Genomic DNA, 27,292 nt, shown 5'->3' with positions numbered 1-27,292 from the left:
AGTTGTGCCACCCCCTCAGAACTTCTTTTAGTGGAAGAACCAGACATGGTCAATTGGGCGAACACCAGGACATACCCAGAAGACATGTAATCCATCTTACATCTTTGAAGAAGTGGTCTGAGTTGCCTTGAAAGCTCATATGCATATTGTAATCTTTTTAGTTAGCCAATAAAAGGTGTCATTTTGCCTGACTTCTCATTACTTTTCCTTGTAAAATAGCCACACTATTTAGAATTATCTAAGTCTATCGCTAGTATTTATCTAAAAATGTATTATTTTCTGCTGGTAAAGTGAAATATATGTAATTTGCTCTTGCTTTAAATTTGACATAATGAATGTTTTGACTTTTTGTACCACTAATAATAAAACCTAAATCCTATTACATTGCCATATGTTCTTCTCATAAAAAAGTATACATTGTCATTTATAAATGATGTTACAGTAAAAAATTACACAGAAATGGAAACTACAGGAGAATTAACAATAAATACTTAAATATTTTACCTGTATTAATCATTAACATAAGCAATAACTTATTCAAAAGCAGTTAGGCCTAAAAATCCACTTATACTTTTTTGAATGGTTAGAAGAAAATATAGCTATCTGCAAACTGCCAGTAACAAATACAAATAAAATAAAGTAGAACATTTTCAAAATTCTCACTGTAACTATCAAACGCATGCACATGCTAAAATCACACACAAACAAGAGATCATACAGCCAGATTAAGTACAGCTCATTTCCTTGTTAATAACCCACTGGCATGGTAAGCTGTGCTGTTAAAGTGCTCAGATTTGTTTTGTTAAACACTTCATATACAGCACACCCTGAAATACACATCTTTGGTATACCCACAAGGGAGCAGCATTGTCTGGTTTAGTACTGAGTGGCTGAAACTTAGGAAAATGTAGCATACAATGTGTATTTCATCTACAAATTTTACTATAACATAATTTATTCAGACTCTATCAGTTTATGCAAAGCTTGCAATGTAGGTATTCTCAGAACATTTTAATTATTTATTCAAATGTTGGCAACTATAGACAAAATTTGTATAAAATTAAGTATGAAAAAGAAAAAAGGCATTTATAATTCACAAACTACACAAACTCAGACTATGCAAACCCCTTACTAAAAGTATAATGCATTTGTGAAATGGATGGATGCATAAACTGATGATTCTAGTAATGATTCTTAAAGCATAATCAATCCCTTCATTAGAAATATGCTCTGCCAACCAGAGCAAATACGTAACATAAAATGTCTTTTTTTCAATTATTCAATTTTGTAAATGTTTAACTGAAAGATTTTGATTGTTCATAGATAAAGGTTGTTAATATATTAATTCATAGGACTTTGAAAACATACACTATAATGCTAAATTCTTGTTACTAGTTACTTAACATTTAATTACTCCAACAGTTAAGAATGCTAAATAATTAAATACATTTTAACATTTTACAATACATGACCCAGTCTGTTTTGAACATTGAACCTTTTGTGCATCTATTGTACATTTTACCACAGAATTACAAGCTATCTTGTGTATGCTCTGTGAGACTGCATTCACTGCATAAAATGCCAAAAAGACTGAAATTGAAAGTAAAATTCATCTTTCAATCAAACAAGACTACCATCCAATTACACTACATTACTGATGCTGTTGCAGTGTTTGTAAAAATCATAATATATTATAAATTCTAATCAAATACTACCAAGATTTACCAGCATTCTGATTTGCACATTTTTGAGGGATAATTACTTACAATTATTCTTTAACATACTATTTTATTTACTACCCTAACAACAAAGCTGTATGCTACATTTGCCTAAGAGAGGGATGCTAGTTTGTTTTAAATTTATTTTTGTGCCGAGCTGGGAATGGGATTTTACTGCCAGGCATAGCTCCTGCAGGTACTCACAGCCAGTCTATAGCTTTGCATCATTTTATCAAACTCCTCATCAATTTTTTTATATTTCTCCTCAGTGCGTGGGGTGAGTGAGAAGGCTTCATCAATATCAGGGCTATCACAGTCTCGGTGCTCCTTCTTGTTCAAAGCCTGTTTGCATTCCATTAAAAATAATAAAAACAGAAAAAGAAATATACTATAAAAGACTGATCTATTTGGAAGGTTAAAATTTGTACTTACACCATATCTCTTGAATAAAATGTCTAGGTCCTCGCTGGCTTTGCAGTATTTGTCCTCATTCAGTGAGCTCTGGTCAATGGAGTCATCTCCGTCTGGTTCTGGGCTGTCACAACCATTAAAACCTTTCTTTCTTAAAGTCTGGAATTGAAGTCGGAAATTTACGCAATACTAACTTTGCTCTGATTTTATTACTTTATTGCACAAGTGTATCAATGCCATTATTACATGATTTTAACCAATACCAACCTAAAATTTAAAAATCAGTTATATGTATACAGTCAATTCTAATAATATATAAACACTTTTAAAGTGTTATTTTTAATAAAAATAATGTCTAATTTATAAAACAACACATAACGTATTATTAAAACACTAATGTTCTTTATAGATTTTCATACAGTTTGTTGGAATGCATGACAGAAGTTTCAAAAAATACTTTATTGTCTTGGAATCTGCTCTCTTAGAATGTCAACTTTGAATACTTTTACTGATAAAGTAATTGGAGAAAGCAGAACAAATTACAATTTTGTTTATGTTTTATATGTGACACCTAAATTGAGTACTCAATACGCAATGACTTAATATGTATAATATTGATTAAAAGCCTTCAGTGAAAAACTTGAAAGCCATTTCAATGCCTCATTATCATGTTAAGAACAGAAACATCAATGAACCATCTATTGAGTCCACTGTAAAAACTCCCAAGTGACATCAACCTACTTTACTACAATTACATTTACTTTTATAGGTGTACTTTATTCATTACTTTCCTTTTTCTATTATGCCACACATTTAACATTATTTCAGTATGATATCAGTATAATGCTTTGCACCACTTCTGACTATTTGCTAGCAACAATTCTTCAGATTCTGAGGAGATGTGGAACAGTTCAAGCAAGCAGTTGCTGCGACCTCAGAAGAAATCCCAGAAGACAAAGTAGTGCCGTCAAAGAAGTGGCACTCATCGATATTAATCAAAGTGGCAGAAGAAGGTAAGCAGGAAACAGAAAACGTTCCAATTATTTATGTTGAGAGATAAAGAGACAGTATACATTTGAGGAAGAAAGGTAAATCCAGGAGGATGGCAAAAAGTTGAAAAGTCACACACGTAAAGCAAGACCAAGGAAGTCTACAAAGCCATTAGAGAACTGACAGGAATAAGACCCAGTAGGACAGTAAAGAACAAAGAAGCAAGGTTCTCGCAGAATAAGACAAGGCACTAAAGACATGGAAGAAATACTTTCAGGAAATGTACAATCCAGCCATATAGACCAACGATTCCAAACTGCAGGAATTATCTCCATCTGCATCTAATCCAGATACGCTTGAAATCTTAAAAGCCGAGATTGAACATGCAGTCAACAAAGCCAAAAGAAACAAAGCACCAGGCTATGATAATTTAACAACAGAGGAATTACTGACTGTTGGAGATTCAGGCATGCACATTATGACAGCATTGTTCAACAAAATCTGGATGATAGAAAAGATTCCCAGAGACTGGAAGAAAGCAGTTATTGTTGCAGTGTTCAAGAAAAAAGATAAGCTAGATTGTAACAACTACAGAGGCATAAGCTTGCTGTCACACTTTGAGAAGATCTTTGAGTCAGTCTTGCCAAGGAGGACACAGAAGCGAACTGATGAGATCATCTGAGAAGCTCAAGCTGGTTTTCGAGCTGGCAGAAGCACAGCAGATCAAATTTATAGTATTAGAAGACTCGGGGAGATGTACCTGGAACATGATAAAGATCTGTTTCTTTGTTATGTGGACTTCAAGAAGGCCTTTGATAGCAAATGGAAGAAAGCTCTTTGGCAAGTTATGAGATACTTTTGATTTGAGGATAAAATTGTAAGGCTGTTAGAAGAGTTATATAATGGCACTGTTAGTGCAGTTATGGTCAACCGTGAATTGTCTGAATGGTTCAGTAATCATGTGGGACTTGATATACTCCTTGCAATGGCAATGCTTATGGCTTTGGAAGATAATTAACTTGGGGTACTTGTAATGGGTTTCTCTCTAAAAAACTTCAAATTCTCTCTCCTTGCAGACAGTGACAATGAACTGCAAGCTACATTGTCTGATTTAAACAGTGTTAGCTGACGATTTGGACTGACAATAAATGTAGCAAAGACAGGGATGCAAGTCATTAACAGAAAAGTTAAAACAAATAAAAACTAAGCAAGCAAATATAGATCTAGAGAATGTCCAGTTGAATCAGGTAGACAAGTTTGTTATCTGGGAGGAGTCATCACAAGTGATGGCGAATGCAAAGATGATATAGACAGGCATGAAGGACGGACATCAGGAGCTGCTCAAGCTCTAAATCCCGTATGGAATTCTAAAGTATATTAGTCTGCAAACAAAGATCTCAGTTTATGAAACTCTTGTTCTTCCCATTTTGCTTTACAATGCAGAAACACAAACACTAAAACAAGAAAACTTCTGCATTTTTGAAATGGCAATATTTAGATGATTCCTAGGCATTCTAGAAGAAACTATTTACGGGATGAATAATTATTAATTCATTACATTTATATAGCGCTTTTCTCAGTACTCAAAGCGCTATCCACACAGGGAGGAACCGGGAAGCGAACCCACAATCTTCCACAGTCTCCTTACTGCAAAGCAGCAGCGCTACCACTGCGCCACCTTCCTTACTGCAAAGCAGCAGCGCTACCACTGCGCCACCTGTGAGGACACATCAGGCATATACTTGGGATCCTGTCTGATGTAATATTTAAGATCCAGAAGAGAAGGCTGTCATACTACTTTGGACATGTGGCATGTATGACAACAAACAGAGCTCCTCATATTCTGCAGTATGGTCATATTCACAGCAAAAGACCTGCAGGATGACCAAAGAAGTATTGGCTGGACAATGTCAGAGAAGATTATAAAGTAGGGGAAGCTGAATGACTGCTATAGGATAGATAACAATGGGGAATCGCTGTGGATAAGCTGTAGGAGCATGTGTTTGCATCGCAGTAGACAAAAGGAAGGAAGGAAGGAAGGAAGGAAGGAAGGTCAAATATGTATATACTCCATTCATAATCAAATATTCTTTATATTTTATATCTACAAAACCTTTCTGAAGACAAAGTGTCATAATAAAGGAATAAAAGTATAGGAAATTGTTCACCTGTTCATTAAGGGAAATAATTATCTTCCTTTTTCTAACTGGCCATACTTTAATTTACATTATCAGTCTTGAACATGAATGACTGTTGAATTTGTGGTTTGCATATATTTTTTTTATATTGCACTGTTCTTTGAAATACATAAACACATGCAGTTCTCAAAGTCTTTCCACTGAAAACATCATTATATAAAATATAATACGAATAAATGAATACTGTCATTCAGGTCAATAATTATTACAGGATTAAACAATCTTGGCACAACAATATTGAAAAGGTTGCACATTGTAAAGATAAACATATATAAACCAAATTTTTACATGTAACTAAATTGTGTTCAGGAACTGACAGAGATAAAAAATGACACTAAAAAGTTTTTCTACATACATTTAAATTAGGAAAGACACACATTCTAATTTAAACAAATGCTATTAAATAAAAGGTTATTCCACTCAGTATTTGTGTATAAATACATATATGTCTGAGAAACATTTTAATAATACAGTAACTGAAAACAAGCAGGCTGACCTATGTCTAACCAAATAACTTTAGCCTCAAATTCCAAGTGCATATCCCGCTTTGACAACAAAAAAAAGTTACTGGTCTACATTGTGATCTTTGGAATATGCTAGTATTAGAAACCATTATTTTTGTTAAGAATATTGCTATGCTTACAACAGATGACTGTAGAAATGCAAACAACTTCTTAACTAGTATACCTGCATATTATTACATACTGTTTAACTCCAAAGTCACCTGAGTTTAAAAAAATGCCTAATTTAACATGAGAAATAATGATTTAATAAAATTTTAATTTCCAAAGATTTTGTAAAAAGTCAGAATTTTGATCTAGTTGCCAAAAATCATGATGCGGCAATATTCTGTAATATTGAAAAAGATATCCAAAATTACTGGGATACCACTGATAAAGATAATTCCTCCACCTTTTCTAGGCCCACCATGTTCAAGGCAGAAAGACGTCCTTTTAGTAGAAACAGACAGAAGACCAAGAAACAACATTGGACATAGGACTTGTCTCCACTGCACTATATGAATAAAATTTTATGAATATGAATGATGAGTTAAATGTAACAAAGCCTTGATGAAATTTTATACCTACAGAATTATTTATATATGGTGATGCTGGAACACAGTGTTTCCATGTTATAAAAAATACATAAACACTTTTGCACATGTTGGGCTGATAATTTAAGAAGACTTTAAAAATATTTCCCCTGGGTTTCACACAGCAATACAGATTCTTACAGTAAGAGGATACACTAAGAGGACAGATACATAGAGTTGACCAACTTAAGATGTGGCTTGACTAAATGTAATTTACCTTTTAGATGCAGCCTAAAGGTGATAAATACTGAACTGCATTAATGTGAAAAGGCACTAAGCCATGATCTTAGATTCTGATAAACTCAAACCAAATGGCACTCAACTCATCCTCACTGATGTTAAAATTATGCTGCTGTGACATTTATTCAATACATTTTCACAAGCAATTCTTCTCAATGTGGTTTACAAATTACAAAGCATTAGCACATTTTAACTTCAAAATATACTTACATGAACCTTAAACCTAATAAAAAATTCTTAAGCTGGAATATACAGTTAACCAATTTATTAGTCTTAACAAACACCACTTTAAGTCATGTGAAAAACAGGCCTACCTCAATGATGTCAGCATTAGTTCTACTCTCATGTGGCTCATTGTACTCTGTATATTTCAGGAGTACTTTGTCCATATCTGTGCTGGCATACTGAAAGAGTTTATTTGAGTGGTTGAAGATGATGAGAGCAATTTCGCAGTCACATAATACACTCAATTCATATGCTTTCTTCATCAAGCCAAATTTCCGCTTTGTAAATGTCACCTTAACACAAAAATGTAAAAGAAAGGAAGAGAAAAAAGAGAATAAGTTCTAGTATGAATCACAACAAAACTTTATGAAATACATTTAAATTATTTTCTCTTATGTATGAGCCATCAAATTTTCTAACAAACAAAGATCCACTACTAAATAATAATCCAGATATTTTAATTACTATAAAAATTAGGTAAAGTAACTAGTAGTACTCTGAATACTTGTGTAATGGAAAAATGAACTTGTACAGTACTTTTAGTAATTTTAGATCATTTATATATTATAAAGAAGGTACAATAATATAACATTCTCATACCCACTTAATCAAATTCTAGTTAAAGGGACCAGAATTTATTTCAATGACAAGGTAGCAAGAAACCTTGGACAGAGCACCAGTCCATTACAGAGCCTGCTCACACACAGACCTACAAAGGAGCAATTTAATGGAGAATCGCCAGTAACCTTAGTTAATGAATCTTTTAGAAGAATCCTCAGATTATCTGTGAAAATGTGCAAACTCCACACAGGCAACAAACTGGAGTCAGGATGACCGGAACTTAAGATGCTGGATCTGTGAGGCACTATTGTTCATTCTAACATCAACTCTCAATCAATTCCTAGTTGTCCTCGTAAAGTTTAATGTATATCTTGTATATATAAAACATTCTCTGGAAAAATAACAGGAAAATGAAAGTGTGATAATAACCATTTTAACAAGCAACTACATTACAAACTGACAGACCTAAACAATGCTGTCTAACTGTCCTAATCTGGTAAACATCTAAGATTAATAAATACATAAATATTGTACAAATAAAGTCAGTTACATTAACTTATTATTAAACAATGCAAAAGTGGATAAAATTTGGGGGATGAGAGACATGCTTCATATTGGCCATTTATTTCATATCCATACCAAGTTACAAAACAATTTAATAAAGCTCCTAACAAAACAGGTTGTTTTTAAAGTTAGTTCCACATGAGTACAACCATCATGCTTTATCAGTAGGATGATCCTGTCGCAAAACATTAGTTTTGCAATAGAAACCCCACAATATTTTTCTTTCCAAAAGAAAGAAGAATCCTGCCCATACATGTTGTTTTACAGAGTCATCTTTGAGAAGACTGCTGTGTACTAACAACATATTATGTCATTATGCAACATGTAAGCTATAGCTTTATGTAAGAGTTAACTTTAAATATTAGATATTTGTCTCTGAATGGAATAATGTGTGTAAGCTAATGGTTACTTTATATAGCACTTTTCATACTGAAAATTGCTGTAAACAGCTCAGTATATAAAGAGAAAATGATGCTTGTTAAATTGTGACATTTTACTGAAATCTGATCAAAATTAAATGAGTACTGATATCTCTGTCAGTGGTATTCTAAGATTTCTGACAGGTAAAATGAGAAGGGGTTCACTATATAAAAAAAATCAACAACACTGTAAGAGAAGAGAAAGCCTTGACTTCAGTTCAATAACAGATAGTGAAATAGTGAAGGGAACTACACAAAAATAAACTGAACTGAACAGACCAAACAAGCAATCTATCTTAAATTTAAATAGAAACTTTCATACAATATCTACTGCAACCTGCATTATAAAACTATGAGTTGCCATTGAAAGTCTCTGTTTCTAAAGCAATATGCACTTAAATGCATGAAATTTTCCAATGAAAATAGATAGTTTTTTGATAAAATGAAGATGAATTGTCACATTATGCAACTTCTAGTCATTGGGCACATCAGATTTTCTGACTGCTGTTGATAATCTCATCACGAAACCATGTTAACATACATGGCTGAAAATCGCTGGACATGCCACATTTACCAATGTGTGCTGAACTCCTAGCATAGTCGTGTACTCCCTTTTTTTCACAGGCAATTAGCAAGTTGCCTGCTGGAGCCAGTACTGTACAAAAGATTAACAGGTACAGAGAGTTAAGCCGCACTCTCTGCCCTTTCTCCTTTTTTCCATTCTGTCATGGCATGCAAAACAAAAGACATCAGACAGATGAGCTTCTCTTCTATTTGAAACATCCACATTGTTTAATTCCTTGTTGCTGCATTACATTCATTGTACTTCCAGATTTGTTCTTCCAGATGAGGATTCATTGGTTGTTGGCACTCATTCACACAGAGCCCACCCCTATAACTAAAGACAACTGTTGGAGTGAATGGCGGAGTAGTTGGACTGAGTCACTAGACATGTCACATTATGCGACTGCCGTCAAAAAAGCATGCCATCAAGGGCTCAGCCTTGAAGACTGAAACATGCCAATGTAAAGAGAACTTAAAAGAATCTGCATTTGACTTAACAGTGATGAGCCAGAGCAATACATGTTTCTGTAACATAAGTAGAAACTTTAGCAAGCTATAATTTGGTTAACACTCCCAAAGTTTTAAATACTGAAAATCAAACATTGCCAAACATGGCACTATGTAAAAATCTGTCTATTATATACTATACAGCTTAACACTGAAGAGTACACCAGGCTCTCTGTATTTTTGCTACATTTTATAACTACTGAAAGAGCCCTGAATGCATCTGTATGAAAACCCACTGGGTAACGGCAACTTTGTTTATCACACTTGTTTTGATTAAGTTTTACCATTAACGTGCCTAATTATTTATTTCAATTCTAAAACGCAACTAAGTTATGCATACTGGTCACAATCACATAGACCCAGTGGAGGGGAATGAACCAGTGGTTTTTTAGTTTAAGGTCTCAACACACCTTACCCAGTTAGTCAAACTGGACACAACGTCAGTTCAAGACAGAAGATAAAATCTTGATGAAATGGTCCACATGAGAATGATGGCCTTATATCATCTTCGCTTTTTTCACACTTCATTGCTAGAGCACTAAGACTGTCACATTAATGCAATTCTGCATGACTAAAGACAGCTTGCTTTGATTCTCTACTGCAACAAGTCTAATTATTTCAGGGTTGTTGCTATGAGCAACTAACTGCCATGTTTCTCCTTGCTGCACACTTAAAGTATAATTTGCAAAAAGGAGAACCAAATTAACACTGAATATAGTCAATGTACAGTGAATATAATTAAAATGCCTTTATTATGATAAAATGTAGACAATTAAACAACTGAAATAATTAACATTTCTCTGAACTAAAGCAGAACTGTAGCAAATCAATATTTTAATATTTTAACTTTTTAAAATATATGTAAAATGGAGACAAACTTTCAGATTTATTACATTTTTCTTTTATACCACTTCTATATTTGGAGATTAAACCAAAATAGCAAAAGCAAAAAAGAGGGTTGAAAATTGATATAATTTTATTATTTACCCAGGGGTACTTGCACACTTTATTATGGAAATATAAAGTTTAGACCAGAAGAGCAAGAGAACACAAAGGTTAAGCAAAATGATTATAATCTTTTTAATAGTCTGTCATTTAGGTTTAAAGACTATGGCTTCAAATGAAACTTACGTTCAGTTAACCACGGAAGAAAATCAAACACAATAAAATAAAACCAATACAGAATCAATGTAGTATCTGCGGGTTTAGTGAACAGGCTTCTGAAAAAATAGAACTTAAATGGTAGACTCTCGGGCGGCACGGTGGCGCAGTGGGTAGCACTGCTGCCTCGCAGTTGGGAGACCTGGGTTCGCTTCCCGGGTCCTCCCTGCGTGGAGTTTGCATGTTCTCCCCGTGTCTGCGTGGGTTTCCTCCGGGTGCTCCGGTTTCCTCCCACAGTCCAAAGACATGCAGGTTAGGTGGATTGGCGATTCTAAATTGGCCCTAGTGTGTACTTGGTGTGTGGGTGTGTTTGTGTGTGTCCTGCGGTGGGTTGGCACCCTGCCCAGGATTGGTTCCCTGCCTCGTGCCCTGTGTTGGCTGGGATTGGCTCCAGCAGACCCCCGTGACCCTGTGTTCGGATTCAGCGGGTTGGAAAATGGATGGATGGTTGGATGGTAGACTCTCTACTTTTTGCAAAGAGTCAATCTGATTATGTAAAGAAACCAGCAATAGAGACAGAACATGTAGATGCTCTTTAGTCATGTACAGACAGTTCAGAAGCAACATTATGGCTTTCTCAGAAAAGATAACTTTACCTATAATTTACAATTAAATATATATACATGTTGCAAGCTTATATTAGGGCGAGCTTTGAAAAATATATATCAATGCAATCAATGAAATCTGAAAAAGCTACAGTATGCAAAGAGGGCACTAAAGATGGTACAGGTTAAGCTTCTGGTCAGACTTAAAGGGAAAACTTAAATAATTTAGCTAGATGATTTTAATAAATATTTATCTAAGAAATCGGCCATAGCATAATTATCATTTTCCACGGTGTTCCTGTGGGAACCTTTGACTAAAAGACTTACTGATTTGCTTGGAGATGAATTCCATAAAGTTTTCATATGCTAATGACAGTGGATTAAGAGTCCAGTGGTAATATACTACATCTGTTGCTACAAGTGGGATTGTTTTATGCATTAAAATTCCCCCACCTCTGGTTTGCTTATTATTGCTGGAATGAAAGATTGACCAATTGAGTCACTTTTCAGTCGAATGTAGTCCTTACTTTTAGGCACATCTCCTGTAAAAATACTATGTTGCCCATTAAGCCTGTGAGATGGAAGCATACTTTTCATCTCTTTAGGTTTTGACTGAGACCTTTAACATTCCAGTTTACAAAGTTCAATGACTGATCAGAGATACACTACCTTAGAACATTAGGGGATAGTTTATTATCTTAAGTAAAAGCTAAGTTATTTCAGATTTATCACTAATTTCATATTTTTATTGCTAGGCATTATAATAGAAAATAAAATAAAAATAATAGTACAGTGATCCCCTGCTATATCGCGGTTCAGCTATCGCGCCCCTGCTACATGGCGGATTTATTAATACTATTATTATTACTTGGGGGCAGAGCCCCCTGCTCACTTCCCTCCCCCTCCCCCACCCCCGGGTTTGGTTTACCGGATAAACAATTTAAAGTGATTGTTATTTTCATGGGAATTGTTACATATGCATTATTTTCATTTTTACTTTAAAACTTTGTAAAAACAATATTTGTCCTTTATTTCCTGCCCCGGGCATGGTTAAATCTCTTTCTCGCTGCGCTTATAACGCTGCTCGGGTTGTGAAGGGGGGTCTGAACGCATGCTAAAGAGATGCGATTAGTTCAGCTGGTGTCTTGCTGCTGCTGCTGACCAGCTGTGTGTTGTGCTTGTCACACTTTGCATCAATCACTTAAAAGCCTGTAAAGCAGCTGTCCTTGTGCCCCTTTGCATCTCTGCCGCTCGCTTTGTGAAGGAGGGGAGCTGAACGCACACTAAGCAGAAGTGGACAGATCAGCTACAGGTTGCTTCTACCAAGATGCCTGTTGTGCTTGTTGCTCTGCGGGTTCTGAAGGAGGAGGAAGGGTTGGGGTGAGAGCTGAACACACGCTATTGAGGGCTGAACGCACGCTATGGAGAAGCGCTTGGATTATCTGCAGCTGCTGATGGCAAGCTGCGTGTTCTGCTTCTCGTCAAAAGCATTCCAACAACTGCTAGGTTAGATGTCAATGAACTTGTTTTAAATTGTTTGTAAGTAGGGCGTGTCATCAAAGTGTCTGTCCGAGATGATCCGGTCTCGATCGCTTCGCTCAAACTCTCCCCTCCCCTGGAGGCACGCTACGCTTTTCCTGCCACTTTGTGTTGTGAGGGGGTGGGGATTGAAGCTGAATGCACGCTAAGGAGAAGTGGACTTTGTGCTGGCTTTGTGCTGCTTCTGCCAAGATGCTTGTTCTGCTTGTCGCTCTGCGTGTCAATAATTTAAAAGCCTGTACAGCAGCAGTCTTTCTGTCTCACTGCCTTGTCTTGCGTGACATTAAAATATTTTATAATAGAGAGATGTTACTCATATCCTTAGCACGACATACACATATCATATGTGTTTACAAAGTGTGTTTTAATAAGTTTACATGTGTTTAAACCGTGTGTGTGTGTGTGGGGGGGGGGTATTTTAAGCCTTAAACTCTAAAAAAATGTGGTCTTTCAATATCACGGATTTTCTTCTATCGCGGGTGGTCTGGAACGTAACTTCTGCGATAGGCGGGGATCACTGTATTAACAAAAACATTGTTGACATTCTTCTTTGCATTTCACAGATTTTCACTGCGTTGGGACATTCATGTTTTTGGGTAGTTCTTTTAATTCTCATGTTTTTCCTTCTAATGTATATCTATCTTCAGACAGGACAAGTTATCACAAAGAACACTGCATTCAAATTTGACATCAGACATCATTGGTTGTACTTTTTCAATGAATATGCTGAGCATGTGCTTTACCTTTTCCAGGTGAGCCAAAAATAATTATACTTAGATTTTATTCTCAAATTTGCTAGTTTTTCCTTTGTCCATTTTGCTAGATTTTCTTTCAACTTTACATCAAAATTATTGATCCTGATCCTTCATATTTTGGCTTATATTCTTCATATCCTGGTTCAGTTTGTCTATTCTACCATGTATTCCTTTTATATCCATCCTGAGTTGGATAATCAGTAATTTCGGTGAGACGCTTTATTCATTCAATCTTCCATGGTGTTTTGACGGGGTTATAAAACCAATTCATGTCAATGCTGTAGAAAAACAGAGGGTGCTTGTGATGATTGCTAATGAAGACAAAGTCTTCCTGTTGTTGCTAACTTTCACTGGCAGCCTCATTCCCAACATTCACTGAAGGCCAGACTGGATGCAATATTGGGAGTGGCAGGATGTACTGTGAAATTGATGCCGGCGTTAGACTTTGTGGGATCTTTAAGTATTTATTCTCTTTCTTTCTCTTGTTTTTGTCTGTTTTTCATGTTTTAGTATACTTTGGGCAATTCCACACCGATTATTAAAATACAGTTTATCTGAACTAGTAAAACAAACAAACAAAAAAAAAGAAATAGATATCACCGCCAATACAACACTGACATGGACGTCCATCTCAGAAAACAAACTAGACCATCTCTAGCAGGAGTGTATATTTATGCTGGGTATGTGATTCATACCCTTTCTGAGCCCCGATGTTTTAATAACTTTGCTTTATTTTTTACCTGTCTTCACTATTGTACTTTCTGCCTATATTTGTCTATTCCATGTATCAGATATCTTGTCGGGTTTCTATCATAATGTTTCTGCATTCAATTTGATTTTTCAGATATTTCCTATTTCTATTGCTGATAAAAACAACACTCCTCAAATTAGCTTTTAATCAACAATGTAAAGGCTTTTTTGAGGTCTTCACTATCACAACAACACTACAGTAGAAGTTGAGAAGGCCAGGAAGAAGACAACACACACTGCAAACATGAGGCAGGGCACATACTACAACCAATTAAGTGTTACTAAAATTGTTTGTCTGTAAAGAGGTAAGAACAGAGACCCAAAAGGTTAATGTTTAGGGCTGGGAATCGATTAAAAAAAATTAGCTAATTAATCTTGATTACTCATATACAACATCAAAACATATAATTATAAAATTAATACATAAATCATGAAGATAATACACAATGAATCACAAAATTAATGTAGAATCAAGAATCAATTTAAAAAATTGAACAATGACCTTAAACCTGAAATTTTAACATAACAATTAGTACAACCTGAATTTGAATGCCTTCCTAAAAGGCAGGCAATATGAAAACAAGGCTAATGTTAATATTAATACATTTTAATACATTAAAACTTGTGTTAAAACTCCAAAAATACTGTCCTTAATTGTTCATCACCATCAGCTTATGAAAATTAGACTCTACACAAGTGCTGTATTCATGAACAACAGTCTACAAGCTGCTTTTTTTTTGCCGCCCAATGTCCAGCTCCTTTGGACAGTTTAGCATGCCCAAGAGATTAAATGCTTCTGTGGTTAGTAGAATTGTGGTGTGTCTTGGAATATTCTGGGTTACAAAAAGGTGCCACCACAGAAAAACGGTTGTATAAACACTGCTCTACCTACACCTTTGCTCCTGGCAAGCTAAAAAAGTTTTCTGTAGCTGTTGTCTCACTTAAACACTGACAGTGCATTACTTGGATGGTTATGTTGAGTTCTTTGCAAAATTATAAAATATACTGCAGACTGGAATAATGGGTAGGGATAATCATTACACTTCTATTTCATAGAATTTTGTCATGATATCAGACTGGCGAGTTAAACAGAGAGAAGCTAGAGACTCATTTTGGTTTTAGTGCCACTCAAAGATAACTTATTTAGCACTTATGTGATATGACATTGAATCAATCTTCTTACAGAAACATGAAATAATAAAAATTAAAAAACAAAAAGAATACCTTTCACCTTTGCAACTTTTCTCTAGCATTGCAGCACTACTGCCATAACCCCCCTTTCCTCCCAGTTCCCTGCACTTATGTTAGTATGTATAAATCAAGAAAATGAACACCATTGCTAGGTATTGGCATGTGGCAGATCGTTGTGAATGGCATAATACAAAATTTTAAACCTTTAATTTTTAAAGGTAGTACATAGTGTAAATATGGTATTGGATGTGTATGTAATTATTCATGTACACATTTAACTTCTTTGTATTATTGTTTCATAATGGTAACAAAAAAGAATTACATGAAAATGCCTCCCTGACCAAAGCACTGCCTGAAGCGTTTGCCTCATTGCCAGTCCTGGATGCCACAGTAGTTTTAATGGGTTAAGCAGGCCACATTAATCACAAAAATGAATGAGTTAACTTTCTAGCTTTACAGGCAATCAAATTAATGTTAGAAATGGTAAAAAGCAGTTTAAAAAATTCTTGTTTCTGCTTGGGAAGCTACTTTAAACTTCAAGGTAAGGTAATTTAACTTCCATACATATGTGAGCTGTGCTACTTAAATACAGTATTTTACTCTGTCAGTAATTGGCAAGTGTAGAAATATTCACAAGTATGCCCTGTGATGCACTGTTTCTCTTTTTTACAGGTTGTTTCTTTTCCTTGTGCTTGATGCTGCTGGGAAAGACTCTAGCTTCTCAGAAGCTTGAAACTAAATAACTGTGCTCTGAAAATGCACGAACATACAAATGCCCATGGCCTCAATGCATATATAACATTAACAAAGAAATGTATCTTATACAACCCCAAATCAGAAAAAGTTGGGACAGTGTGGAAAATGTGAATAAAAAAAGAAAAAAGCAAGTTAAATTCTCCTCAAATTTTATTTCATTGCAGACAGTATGAACACAAAATAATTAATGTTTTTTTCTGTCAACATCATTTGATTTGTAAATAAATATCCATTCTTGCCATTCAGGCTTGCAACACATTTCAAAAAAAGTTGGGATGGGGGCAATTAAGGGGTAGTAATGAGGTATAATAACTAAATAATGATGTGATTTGAAACTGGTGATGTTAACAGGTGATTGCAATCATGATTCAGTACAAAAGCAGCATCGAGGAAAGGCCTACTCCTTTAGGAGCAAAGATGGGCAGAGGATCGCCAGTTTGCCACCAAGTGCAGGCAAAAATCTTTGAAATGATGAAGAAAACGTTTCTCAAAGACAGATAGGAAGAGATTTGGGCATTTCTCCCTCTACAGTGCATAACACAGTGAAAAGAATCAGGGAATCTGGAGAAATTACCGTGCGCAAAGGCCAAGGGCGCAAGCCTAAACTGAATGGCCGTGATCTCCGAGCCCTCAGACGGCACTGCATTAAAAATCGTCATTCATCAATAAATGATATAACTGCGTGGGCTCAGGACTACTTCAGGAAGTCACTCTCAAGCACTACAGTACGTAGTTACATTAGGAAATGCCAGCTAAAACTGTACTGTGCCAAAAGGAAGCCCTACATAAATAGTGTCCAGAAGCGCCGTCGACTTCTCTGGGCTCGGAGGCATCTGGGATGGTCCATTGTGCAGTGGAAATGTGTACAGTAATCCCTCGCTACTTCGCGGTTCACTTTTCGCGGATTCACGACTTCGCGGGTTTTTAAATACAAGTGATTGCCCGCCTATCGCGGAAGTTATGTTCCAGACCCATCAGCAACAGGAGAAAATCCGCGATATAGAAAGACCATATAAATAAACATTTTTATAGTTTAAGCCTTAAAATACCCATCCCACATGCTTTAAACACATGTAAACGTATAAAACACACTTTGTTAACACATATGATATGTGGATGTCAGGCTAAGGATATGAGTAACATCTCACTATTATAAAACATTTTAACTTCACGCAAGACAAGACAGTGAGACAGGAAAATTGGTGATGTACAGGCTTAAAATTATTGACACGCAGAGCGACAAGCAGCACAAAGCCAGCACAAAGTCCACTTCTCCTTAGCGTTCATTCAGCTCCCCACCCCCTTGACAATGCGAAGTGGCAGGAGCGTACTGCGCTTCCGGGGAGGGGGGGTTTGAGTGAAGGTGCGTTCAGCTCTCACACACCCACACACACATACACACACTCCTCCTTCCGAACGCGCAGAGCGACAAGCAGGCATTTTGGCAGAAGCAGCACAAAGTCCATTTCTGCTCAGCATGAGTTCAGCTGCCCCCCTTCACAAAGCGAGTGCACACACATTGAAGCCTGATCGCAGCGTGCAGTGTGCAGTGTTGGTCTGAGGTGTTTAAGAATGTAGAAAGTGTTTAAGAGCATAGGAAGTGTTTATAAGAGTGTGGGAAATGTTAACAAGAGAGTGAGAAAGGTTTATAAGAGTGTGGGAAGGGTTTATAAAGCCTTAAAATATGTATAAATAATAAAATAAATATAGGTCGCTACTTCGCGGATTTTCACCTATCGCGGGCGGCTCTGGAACGTAACCCCCGCGATAGGTGAGGGATTACTGTATTGTGGTCAGACGAATCGGTTTTTCACATCTTTTTTGGAAGAAATGGACACCGTGTGCTGCGGACCAAAGAGGAAAAGGACCATCCAGACTGTTACCAGATACAAGTCCAAAAGCCAGGGTCTGTCATGGTATGGGGTTGTGTCAGTGCCTTCGGCAAAGGTAACTTGCACTTCTGCGATGGCACCATCAATGCTGAGAAGTATATCTCAGTTTTGGAGGAACAAATGCTGCCTTCAAGACGACGTCTTTTCCAGGGACGCCCATGGTTATTTCAGCAAGACAATGCCAAACCACATACTGCGCGCATAACAAAGGCATAGCTGCGTAAGAAGAGGGTGCGGATGCTTGACTGGCCTGCCTGCAGCCCTGATTTGTCTCCTATAGAGAATGTTTGGCACATTTTGAAACGAAAAATGCGTCAACGAAGACCCCGTACTGTTGCGCACCTAAAACGTTGTTTGCAGGAAGAATGGGACAAACTAACACCTGCAACACTTAGTCCTTTGATTTCTTCAATGCCTAAACGTCCCATTGTGTTGTTAAAAGACAGGGGAACTGTACAAAGTGGTAAATGCTGTACTGTCCCAACTTTTTTTGAAATGTGTTGCAAGCCTGAATGGATATTTATTTACAAATCAAATTATGCTGACAAAAAAAAACATGAATTATTTTGTGTTCATACTGTCTGCAATGAAATAAAATTTGAGGAGAATTTATAACTTGCTTTTTTCTTTTTTTATTCACATTTTCCACACTGTCCCAACTTTTTCTGATTTGGGGTTGTAAATGTATCTTATAAAATCTTATACACAAAATAAAAGAAGCACGACCTGCTTTTGTCTGTACACTACATTGCATAATGTTTGTTTTAGCAGTGTATTAGGATATCAGAATGCATGTCAATAGTTATTAAATATCAATCCACATTTACATGCACTGTCTTACAGCTATATTTCAAAAACAGTAATAATTTTAGGTTCTCCTTTTTTAAGCAAAAGCATATTATACATTCAAAGGTTTGTAAGAGATCCCATGGTTAAGTATTACTGCCATAAAAAACGCAAAGTATTTATTGGAAAAGGTAAGAATATATTATTAATAAGTTTTCAGGGTTCTGTAATTAAAAACCAACCAAAACACTCAAAATTAACAATCACCAGAAAAAAAATGTTCCAATAGTTTTAACAGTAAATTCAGCAAAAGCCAAAATAAATAAATAAGGAATACTAAAAATTGCACCATAGTTTTATTTAGTTAAAAATAGGGATGTGTTTTTATAAATACAGAATGCTTATAATTCATAATTTTTAAAAACATACAAGAGGTCAGATTCTCATTACCCATTTTAAATACTTAAGAAAGATGCACCTCTTAAAACCTCTTGAAAGGCTGCACATCCTTTAAAAACAACTGAAGAAGGCGGCAAACAGTGCATACTCTGCTGGGCCCTTGAGCAAGACCCTTAACCTGTAATTGCTCCAGGGGCGCTGTACGATGGCTGACCCTGCGCTCTGACCCCAAGGGGTATGCGAAAACTAACAAATTCCTAATACAAGAAATTGTATAAGGTGAAATAAAGAACAAACAAAATATACTTTATGAGGGGAAATCAATGGCTGAAGAATAGGTTGAGGGCATTTTGCCTTTCAGGATAAAGCATATGCAACACCATTCTTGGCTGGCTAAATGTTTTCCAGATACATTAACAATAAAACAGTTCTCGTTGAGTTCTGTCTTGTCTTTGAATATCATTGCATCTTTACAACAGACACCACCAATGCACCAGGTGCTCAAGACTGTGTAATACTTTTTTTTTTTTTATAAACAGAATGGGTCTTATTGTTGGTCTCAAATTTCAAAGGGTCAGCTGAGGAACACAGAATGTGGAGTATGCTCTGCTCATCTGTAGGAGAGTTCTTGTAACACAAGTAAATAGACCTTCGAAAAAAAAACAGCCAAATTATGTATGTTTGTGTTCTAGCTCTCCCTTCAGCCATCTGAATGAAAGGAAATGTATATCATGTAAAGTTCAGATAAGATTGGAAAGATGCCAGGAATATGAAAGATCAAAAGACAGCAAGTATTTTCCTCTTCACTCACAAACAACTTAACTAGGCATTGAACGCTAGCATTTATTACATTTTAAAATAAAAAGGTAATTCTGCTTTTGCAGCAGCTCTGCTGCAACTACAAACCCAAATCAGAAAAAATTGGGCTGGTATGGAAAATAATGCAGTAATTCTTAGATTTACTTTCACTTTTTTTTTATTGCACACCGTATAAACCCAAGATATTTCATGTTTTGTCTGGTCAACTTAATTTCATTTGTTAATATACAAACATTAGTGAATTTCAGGCCTGTAACATATTCTAAAAAGAGTTGGGACGGGGGCAATTAGAGCAATATGGCAGTGCCCATGAAGGCTGCGGCTTACAGAGCTCCCGAGTCCGCGGTGTTTAGTGTTAATCTTTGTTCGTCTTTGTCAACTAGTATAAGTAAAAAAGTAGATTTAAGTGATAGTAGTATGCAGACATACATTTACGAGCGGCAAATCCTGCTCGATTTCTGAAGAAATTGTGCCGAAATATCCAATGAGGTGACAGAGACGCTCCGCAGCCTTTGCTTACTTCGGCAGCCGGAGAAGCTGAGCTGGCGAAAACGTAAGCACAGCGATCGGAAGCAGAAACGAGGTAAACGCGGAGGTGTTAGCACAAGGCTATAAACTAACCCAACCAGACCTGCGATACCGTCTATTCTGCTTGCGAACGTCCGATTGCTGGACAACAAGCTGGATTATATAAAGCTGCAGCGGGCCAAGCAGTGGCAAATGAGAGAGTGTTGCATCTTTATTTTCACTGACACATGGCTCCAGGACATCATTGCAGACTCGGCCATCCAGCTAGACGGACTGACCATCTTCCGAGCGGACAGAGACGCCTCCTTGTCCGGTAAGACCCGCGGAGGGGGACTGTGTGTTTATGTGAACAGAGAGTGGTGTACAAACGCTGCCTCAGTTGTGCAACATTGCTCCCCACTGATAGAGGTTTTATCAGTAAGGTATCGGCCTTTCTACCTGCCAAGGGAATACAGTTGCGTGCTGGTGGTTGCTGCTGTACAGATATATGTGTGTCTAATCTCTCTCTCTCTGTCTCATTCTTCCTAGGGCACGAAGCGGAAGCGGAAGTAAAAGCAGACAATGGCCGACAGTGAGATGAATCGCGTTGCAGTAGTAGTAGAGGAACTCCAGGCACTCGATGAACAGATTCAGAAACTCCTGTCCAGACGAAGATACCTTAGAGATCTGAAGGCTCGGCTGCTGGATAAACCGTCCTCGCCATCTGTTATCGGCATAACATCAACCCCGCGTTGTGCCGCTCAAGTTAACTTCACCCCCGCGCATCGTAGGAGCGACAACGATGATGACCTCGGCTTATTTCAGCTATGCAGGCGGGGGTTCAAGGCCAGAACACCTCCATCGGCACAGGCAAGCATTGTAACTCTGAACCGGTTCGACCCTCTAAGCGTCCCCAGTTCGCCTTCAGTTCCTGGTGATGTAATAGTGGTAGGTGATTCTATTGTTAGAAACCTCAATATCACATGCCCTAATAGAAAATCTTTTGTTTCTTGTTTTCCCGGTGCTCGTGTCCGAGATGTGATGAGACGTGCGCCGGCAATCTACGAGAAGCACAAGAACAGGGCAGTTGGAGCAATTGTTTTGCATGCTGGCGTAAATGATATAAGGCACCGACAGTCGGAGATCCTCAAGGCAGACTTCACAGCATTAATTAAAGACACAAAGGACAGGACCCCATCGGCAAAGATCTTCATTTCGGGTCCACTCCCTCTCGTCAGACGATCAAACGAGTACTACAGTCGTCTGCTAGGATTAAACAACTGGCTGCAGGGCTTCTGCAAGAATCAAGACATCGGGTTCATCAACAACTGGGACCTCTTTTGTGAAAGACCGCGTTTTTTCAAGCGAGATGGCCTGCATCCAAACAGTTTCGGCGCCCGGGTCCTCTCCGAAAACATATCTAAGGTAATTCGTTCATCTTGACTATCTATCTCTGCTCTTAACCCCTTCCGAAATGCTACTGCTGTGCTAGGACATGATAATTGTTTAATAAAATCTTCCATTAAAGTGCACAACATAAATACTGTAATTACCAATCTCGATGCACGTAGAAAATCTAGGCAATACAGCATAAACACCAATAATTTAATTAAAATTACTACTTTAGATGAACAATGTACTAAAACTATAAAAACAGATTATAGATTAAACAAAAAATACACACAGAACAGCGCTAATAAAAATAACTTAGTTCCTGTTCCAAATATCAATAACGCACATAGTACTCATCTCTGCCCCTCCGAAACATTAAATATGGCACTATTAAATATTAGAGCTTTAACTAACAAGACGTTTTTTATCAACGATCTTATTAGTGATAAAAAAATAGATTTTATTGCACTAAGTGAAACGTGGCTTAGCTCAGATGGCGCAGCTGTTTTAATCGAATCTGCGCCTCCGGATTACAGTTTTACTCGTGCAGATCGCCAAGGAAAGAAAGGCGGTGGCTTGGCAAACATTTACTCAAACCGGTTAAAATGTAAAGATGTCAGTTTTGGTAAATTCAAGTCCTTTGAGTATCTCGCCGTTGTTATCCATGGAGATTGTCACGTTCTAGTATTATCCGTGTATAGACCTCCAAAATTCAACGCGTCTTTTTTGAGGAATTCTCTGACTTAATGTCAATTTTAATTACGAACTATGACACACTCTTAATAGTCGGCGACTTTAATTTTCATATAGATAATCAGTGTGACCAAAAAGTAAAAGAATTTATGAAACTCCTGGACTCTTTTGATTTGAGACAACTCGTTAATCAGCCTACACATAAAGCAGGTCATACGTTAGACTTAGTGATTACTAAAGGACTAAAAGTTGATACGGGTCTATTAGACCATTTTCTTCTACTTTTTAATATAGATATATTAATAGAAAACACTCATGAGAAGCATATTGTTAAAAAATGCTTCTTTGACTATTTAGCAGCTTTAATACTTACAAACATTATAAGCAATCAGTCCGTTTATAGTGCCAACTATAATAGCGAGGATAATGTAAATAATAAGGTGGAAAGATTTAATACTAAGGTGAGAGCTGCTGTTGACATAGTTGCACCTGAAAAGACAGTTAAAAAATCTTCTAGCATTGTTATACCATGGAAGACCCAAAGAGTGTCTGATTTAAAGAGAGCATGCCGTAGAGCTGAGCATAAATGGAGGAAGACTAAACTAACTATCCACTATGAAATATTAAAAGTTAAAATAACAGAATACAATAACACAGTCCGTCTTGAGAGGCGCTGCTATTTCTCTAAGATTATAAATAACAATGCTAGTAATCCCAGAGTCTTATTCTCAACGACTGATCGTCTGTTAAACCCAAGTAACTCAAAGGAATGCATCCTAAGTACTTCAAGTAAAACCTGTGAGGCTATCGCTGTATTTTTCAATCAAAAAATTAATGATATTCGAAATAACATAGTATATCTCCCCAACACTAAGGATCCTCCTAAACCCCAGTATTCAGTTATAAACAACTCTTTCACTAGGATAGATTTACCTGATTTACATAAAATAATTTCTCAAATGAAACCCTCCACCTGTGCCCTTGACCCAATACCAACAAAGAAGTATTGGGCGTGCTAATTGATAATGTTCTTGACATAGTAAATTCGTCATTAGATACGGGGGTCTTCCCAGACTGTCTTAAGATAGATAGATAGATAGATAGATAGATAGATACTTTATTAATCCCGATGGGAAATTCACAACTGCTGTAGTTAGACCCCTACTTAAGAAAAATAACCTCGACCCCTCTGCTCTTGAAAATTTTAGACCCATCTCTAACCTACCTTTCTTAAGTAAAATTCTACAGAAGGCAGTTATTATGCAGTTAAATGAGCACCTTAATAAACATGCTATTCTTGATAAATTTCAGTCAGGTTTCAGAACAAATCACAGCACAGAAACTGCACTCATTAAAGTAGTCAATGATTTGCGGGTAAATGCAGACAGAGGCCATTTATCTGTTCTCATCCTCTTAGATCTGAGTGCCGCATTTGACACCATTGATCATAATATTCTTAAAAATCGCCTTAGTCAGTGGGTGGGCATCTCTGGTAGTGTCTTAAATTGGTTTGAATCCTACCTGGCAGGGAGAAAATTCTTTGTTAGTTGTGGTAATTACAACTCAAAGACACATGATATCCTATATGGTGTTCCACAAGGCTCTATCCTGGGTCCGCTGCTCTTCTCAATCTACATGCTTCCATTACGTCAGATTATCTCAGGGCACAACGTGAGCTACCACAGCTATGCTGATGACACACAACTGTATTTATCAATTGCACCTGATGACCCCAAATCTCTTGATTCACTAACACAATGTCTAACTTGTATCTCAGAATGGATGAATAGTAACTTTCTCAAGTTAAATAAAGAGAAAACTGAAATCTTAGTGATTGGCAATAATGGATACAATGAGGCTATTAGAAATAAACTGGAAGCATTAGGATTAAAAGTCAAAACGGAGGTAAAAAGCTTGTAGCGGGGCCACATAGTGTTTAAATGTCAGTTCTGAGTGCGTCTCGTTTCATTGTCCCGTTTACTGTTTGTGCATCAGTTTATGCCGTCCCCGTTTATGATGGAAGGAGACCACAGCCGCCAACCTGGAAAACACCTGTTTACAATCATTCAATCACAGCCGTCACAGGACTATATAAGCCATCAGGAGGAGAAGGAAGAGGAGGGAGGAGAGAAGGAGATTTTGTTTCACCATTACGACCACGAGCAACCTGTACCTGTTTTCCATATTGCGCTTATCCACCCAGTTTGTTTTTCCATCTGCCGGATTTATTTCAAGGACCTCACCACGAGATACCCCGGGGTAGGACTTAATCATCCACCACATACACGAGGATTCACGGTGAGGCTGTTCCATTTTTTCCGGGGAGAATCAAACATTACAATTTCACTAATTCAGTCATCCGCTTTCAGGACAGTTTCTTTATTACCGGACTCACGTACTCATTCATTTTCAGTTTGTCATTCATTGTCGTTATTCGTGTTGTGTGTTTATTTGTTACAGGGACAAGGGAGGGTTTTTGTTGTATATATTTATATATATTTGGTGGTGTTTTGTTATTGCTGGGGTGGAGGGATATTTGTATTTATATATGTTTCTATTTTTTGCATGTCTTGTTTCACTTAATACATATAATTTGTTTAATTTTACATCCTGTTTTTGTGCTCATATTTTTCACCGTCGATTGTGGGGGGAAAAGTTTAATTGGTAAGAAGTACGGCTTGATAGTTAGATTATTTCTCAGTAAATTATCCAGGCCACTGGTCTTGGAGGTGTAGCTGCCGGCTGGGTAAAAGGGGTCGGCCGTTACAAGCTTAGGGGTAACTGTTGACTGTAATCTAAATTTTAAATCGCATATTAATCAGATCACTAGGACAGCATTTTTTTCACTTAAGAAACATAGCAAAAGTTAGACCTCTTATATCATTGAAAGATGCTGAGAAATTAGTTCATGCGTTTGTATTCAGTCTGTAAGAGCCAATCTTAGAAAGTTAAAGTTTTGAGTTAAACTCAAATTAATGTTTGCTTTATTTGAATAGAATATAATTTCTTCTATAGTCATAGACAATGGTAAAGTCCTTTTCCCCCCTATAAGTTAGTAAGAAATAGAATCTTCTTGCTATAATTGAGAAACTGTGTGATATTAGGTTTAGTTGTGTTTAGAACAGGTCCCAGTAAACAGGGACTTGAAAGACCCATTTTCTACTCAGAGATGGGATAAGCATACAGTTTTCTGACCGCTTTGAAATGGTTCAGAAACATTTTGAAATGGTTCAGAAATTATAAGTGACTAGTAACGATTTAAGATGTAACAAGATTAAGCTTAGAACTAAATTTTTTCTTATTATAATTTTTCCTTTTTTTTGCTATTTTAATTTTCTTTTTTGTGTGAACTGTTTTACTTTGAAACTTAACTGAACTTTTAAAAACGAAGATATTTTGTCTGTGGAATCATTTCTGCGTGTCAGGCTTTTGTTGAATCCCATTTTTTGAGTTGGAGCTGCTGAATTTTGGAAACTTTGGGAAAACGCAGCTACACAGTCGACTAGATTACTGTAACGCACTCCTCTCAGGACTACCCAAAAAAGACATAAATCGTTTGCAACTAGTGCAGAATGCAGCTGCTAGAAACCTTACCAAGAAAAGTGCGGATAGCGCTTTGAGTACTGAGAAAAGCGCTATATAAATGTAATGAATTATTATTATTATTATTATTATTAAAAGAAAATCTGAGCACATCTCTCCAGTTTTGATGTCACTACACTGGATACCTGTGTCATTCAGGATTGACTTTAAAATTTTGCTTATGGTTTATAAAGCCTTAAATAATCTCGCCCCATCCTATATATCGGAATGTCTGACGTCTTATATTCCAAATCGCAACCTCAGATCCTCAACTGAGTGTCTCCTTAGAATTCCAAGAGCAAAACTTAAAAGAAGTGGTGAGGCGGCCTTCTGCTGTTATGCACCTAAAATCTGGAATAGCCTGCCAGTAGGAATTCGCCAGGCTAATACAGTGGAGCACTTTAAAAAACTGCTGAAAACACATTACTTTAACATGGCCTTCTCATAACTTCACTGTAATTTAATCCTGATACTCTGTATATCCAATTCCTTATAATAACTATTCATGGTGGCTCTAAAATCTGTACTAACCCCTACTCTCTCTTCTGTTTCCTTTTCCGGTGTCCTTTTGGTGGTGCATCTACTCTAAGTACCATGATGTTCCAAAAATGATGGATGGATTAAAAGCCAGAAGTCTGTATGACCATCAGCATCAAGTGACTCCGTGAGAACCCTAACTACAAAGAGGACTATTTCATTTATGTTAGGTAGAATGCCCTGAGGGGACTGGGCGGTCTCGTGGCCTGGAACCCCTACAGATTTTATTTTTTTCTCCAGCTTTCTGGAGTTTTTTTTTTGTTTTTTCTGTCCACCCTGGCCATCGGACCTTACTCCTTTTCTATGTTAACTAATGTTGCTTTATTTTAATTACTTATTTTGTCTTTTATTTTTCTTTTCTTCATTATGTAAAGCACTTTGAGCTACTTTTTGTATGAAAATGTGCTATATAAATAAATGTTGTTGTTGTATACCTCCCTCCTAGCGCAAATGCTAACCAGGCGCTAGCGGAACTCTACGAGATCATCAGCAAACTGC

General features: G+C 36.8%; 1 protein-coding gene across 4 annotated transcripts in view; it reads right to left on the bottom strand.

Moving 5' to 3' along the window:
- The window catches only part of mef2d (myocyte enhancer factor 2d), a 266,627-nt gene that overhangs the window by 57,063 nt on the left and 182,272 nt on the right, over window positions 1–27,292 (bottom strand). For 3 of the 4 annotated variants that reach the window (XM_028794001.2, XM_051923306.1, XM_051923307.1), the window contains 2 exons: window positions 6,965–7,168; window positions 2,151–2,288 (listed from right to left, as the gene is read on the bottom strand). In XM_028794001.2, coding sequence (XP_028649834.1) covers window positions 2,151–2,288; window positions 6,965–7,168 — 342 coding nt within the window. Of the gene's footprint in view, window positions 1–1,922; window positions 2,061–2,150; window positions 2,289–6,964; window positions 7,169–27,292 lie in introns of all 4 variants that reach the window. The other variant, XM_051923305.1, reaches the window with a different exon arrangement.

This window comes from Erpetoichthys calabaricus, chromosome 2, assembly GCF_900747795.2.
Source record: "Erpetoichthys calabaricus chromosome 2, fErpCal1.3, whole genome shotgun sequence".
NCBI classification, from domain to species: domain Eukaryota; kingdom Metazoa; phylum Chordata; class Cladistia; order Polypteriformes; family Polypteridae; genus Erpetoichthys; species Erpetoichthys calabaricus.
This window is presented reverse-complemented; position numbering and strand designations above follow the sequence as displayed.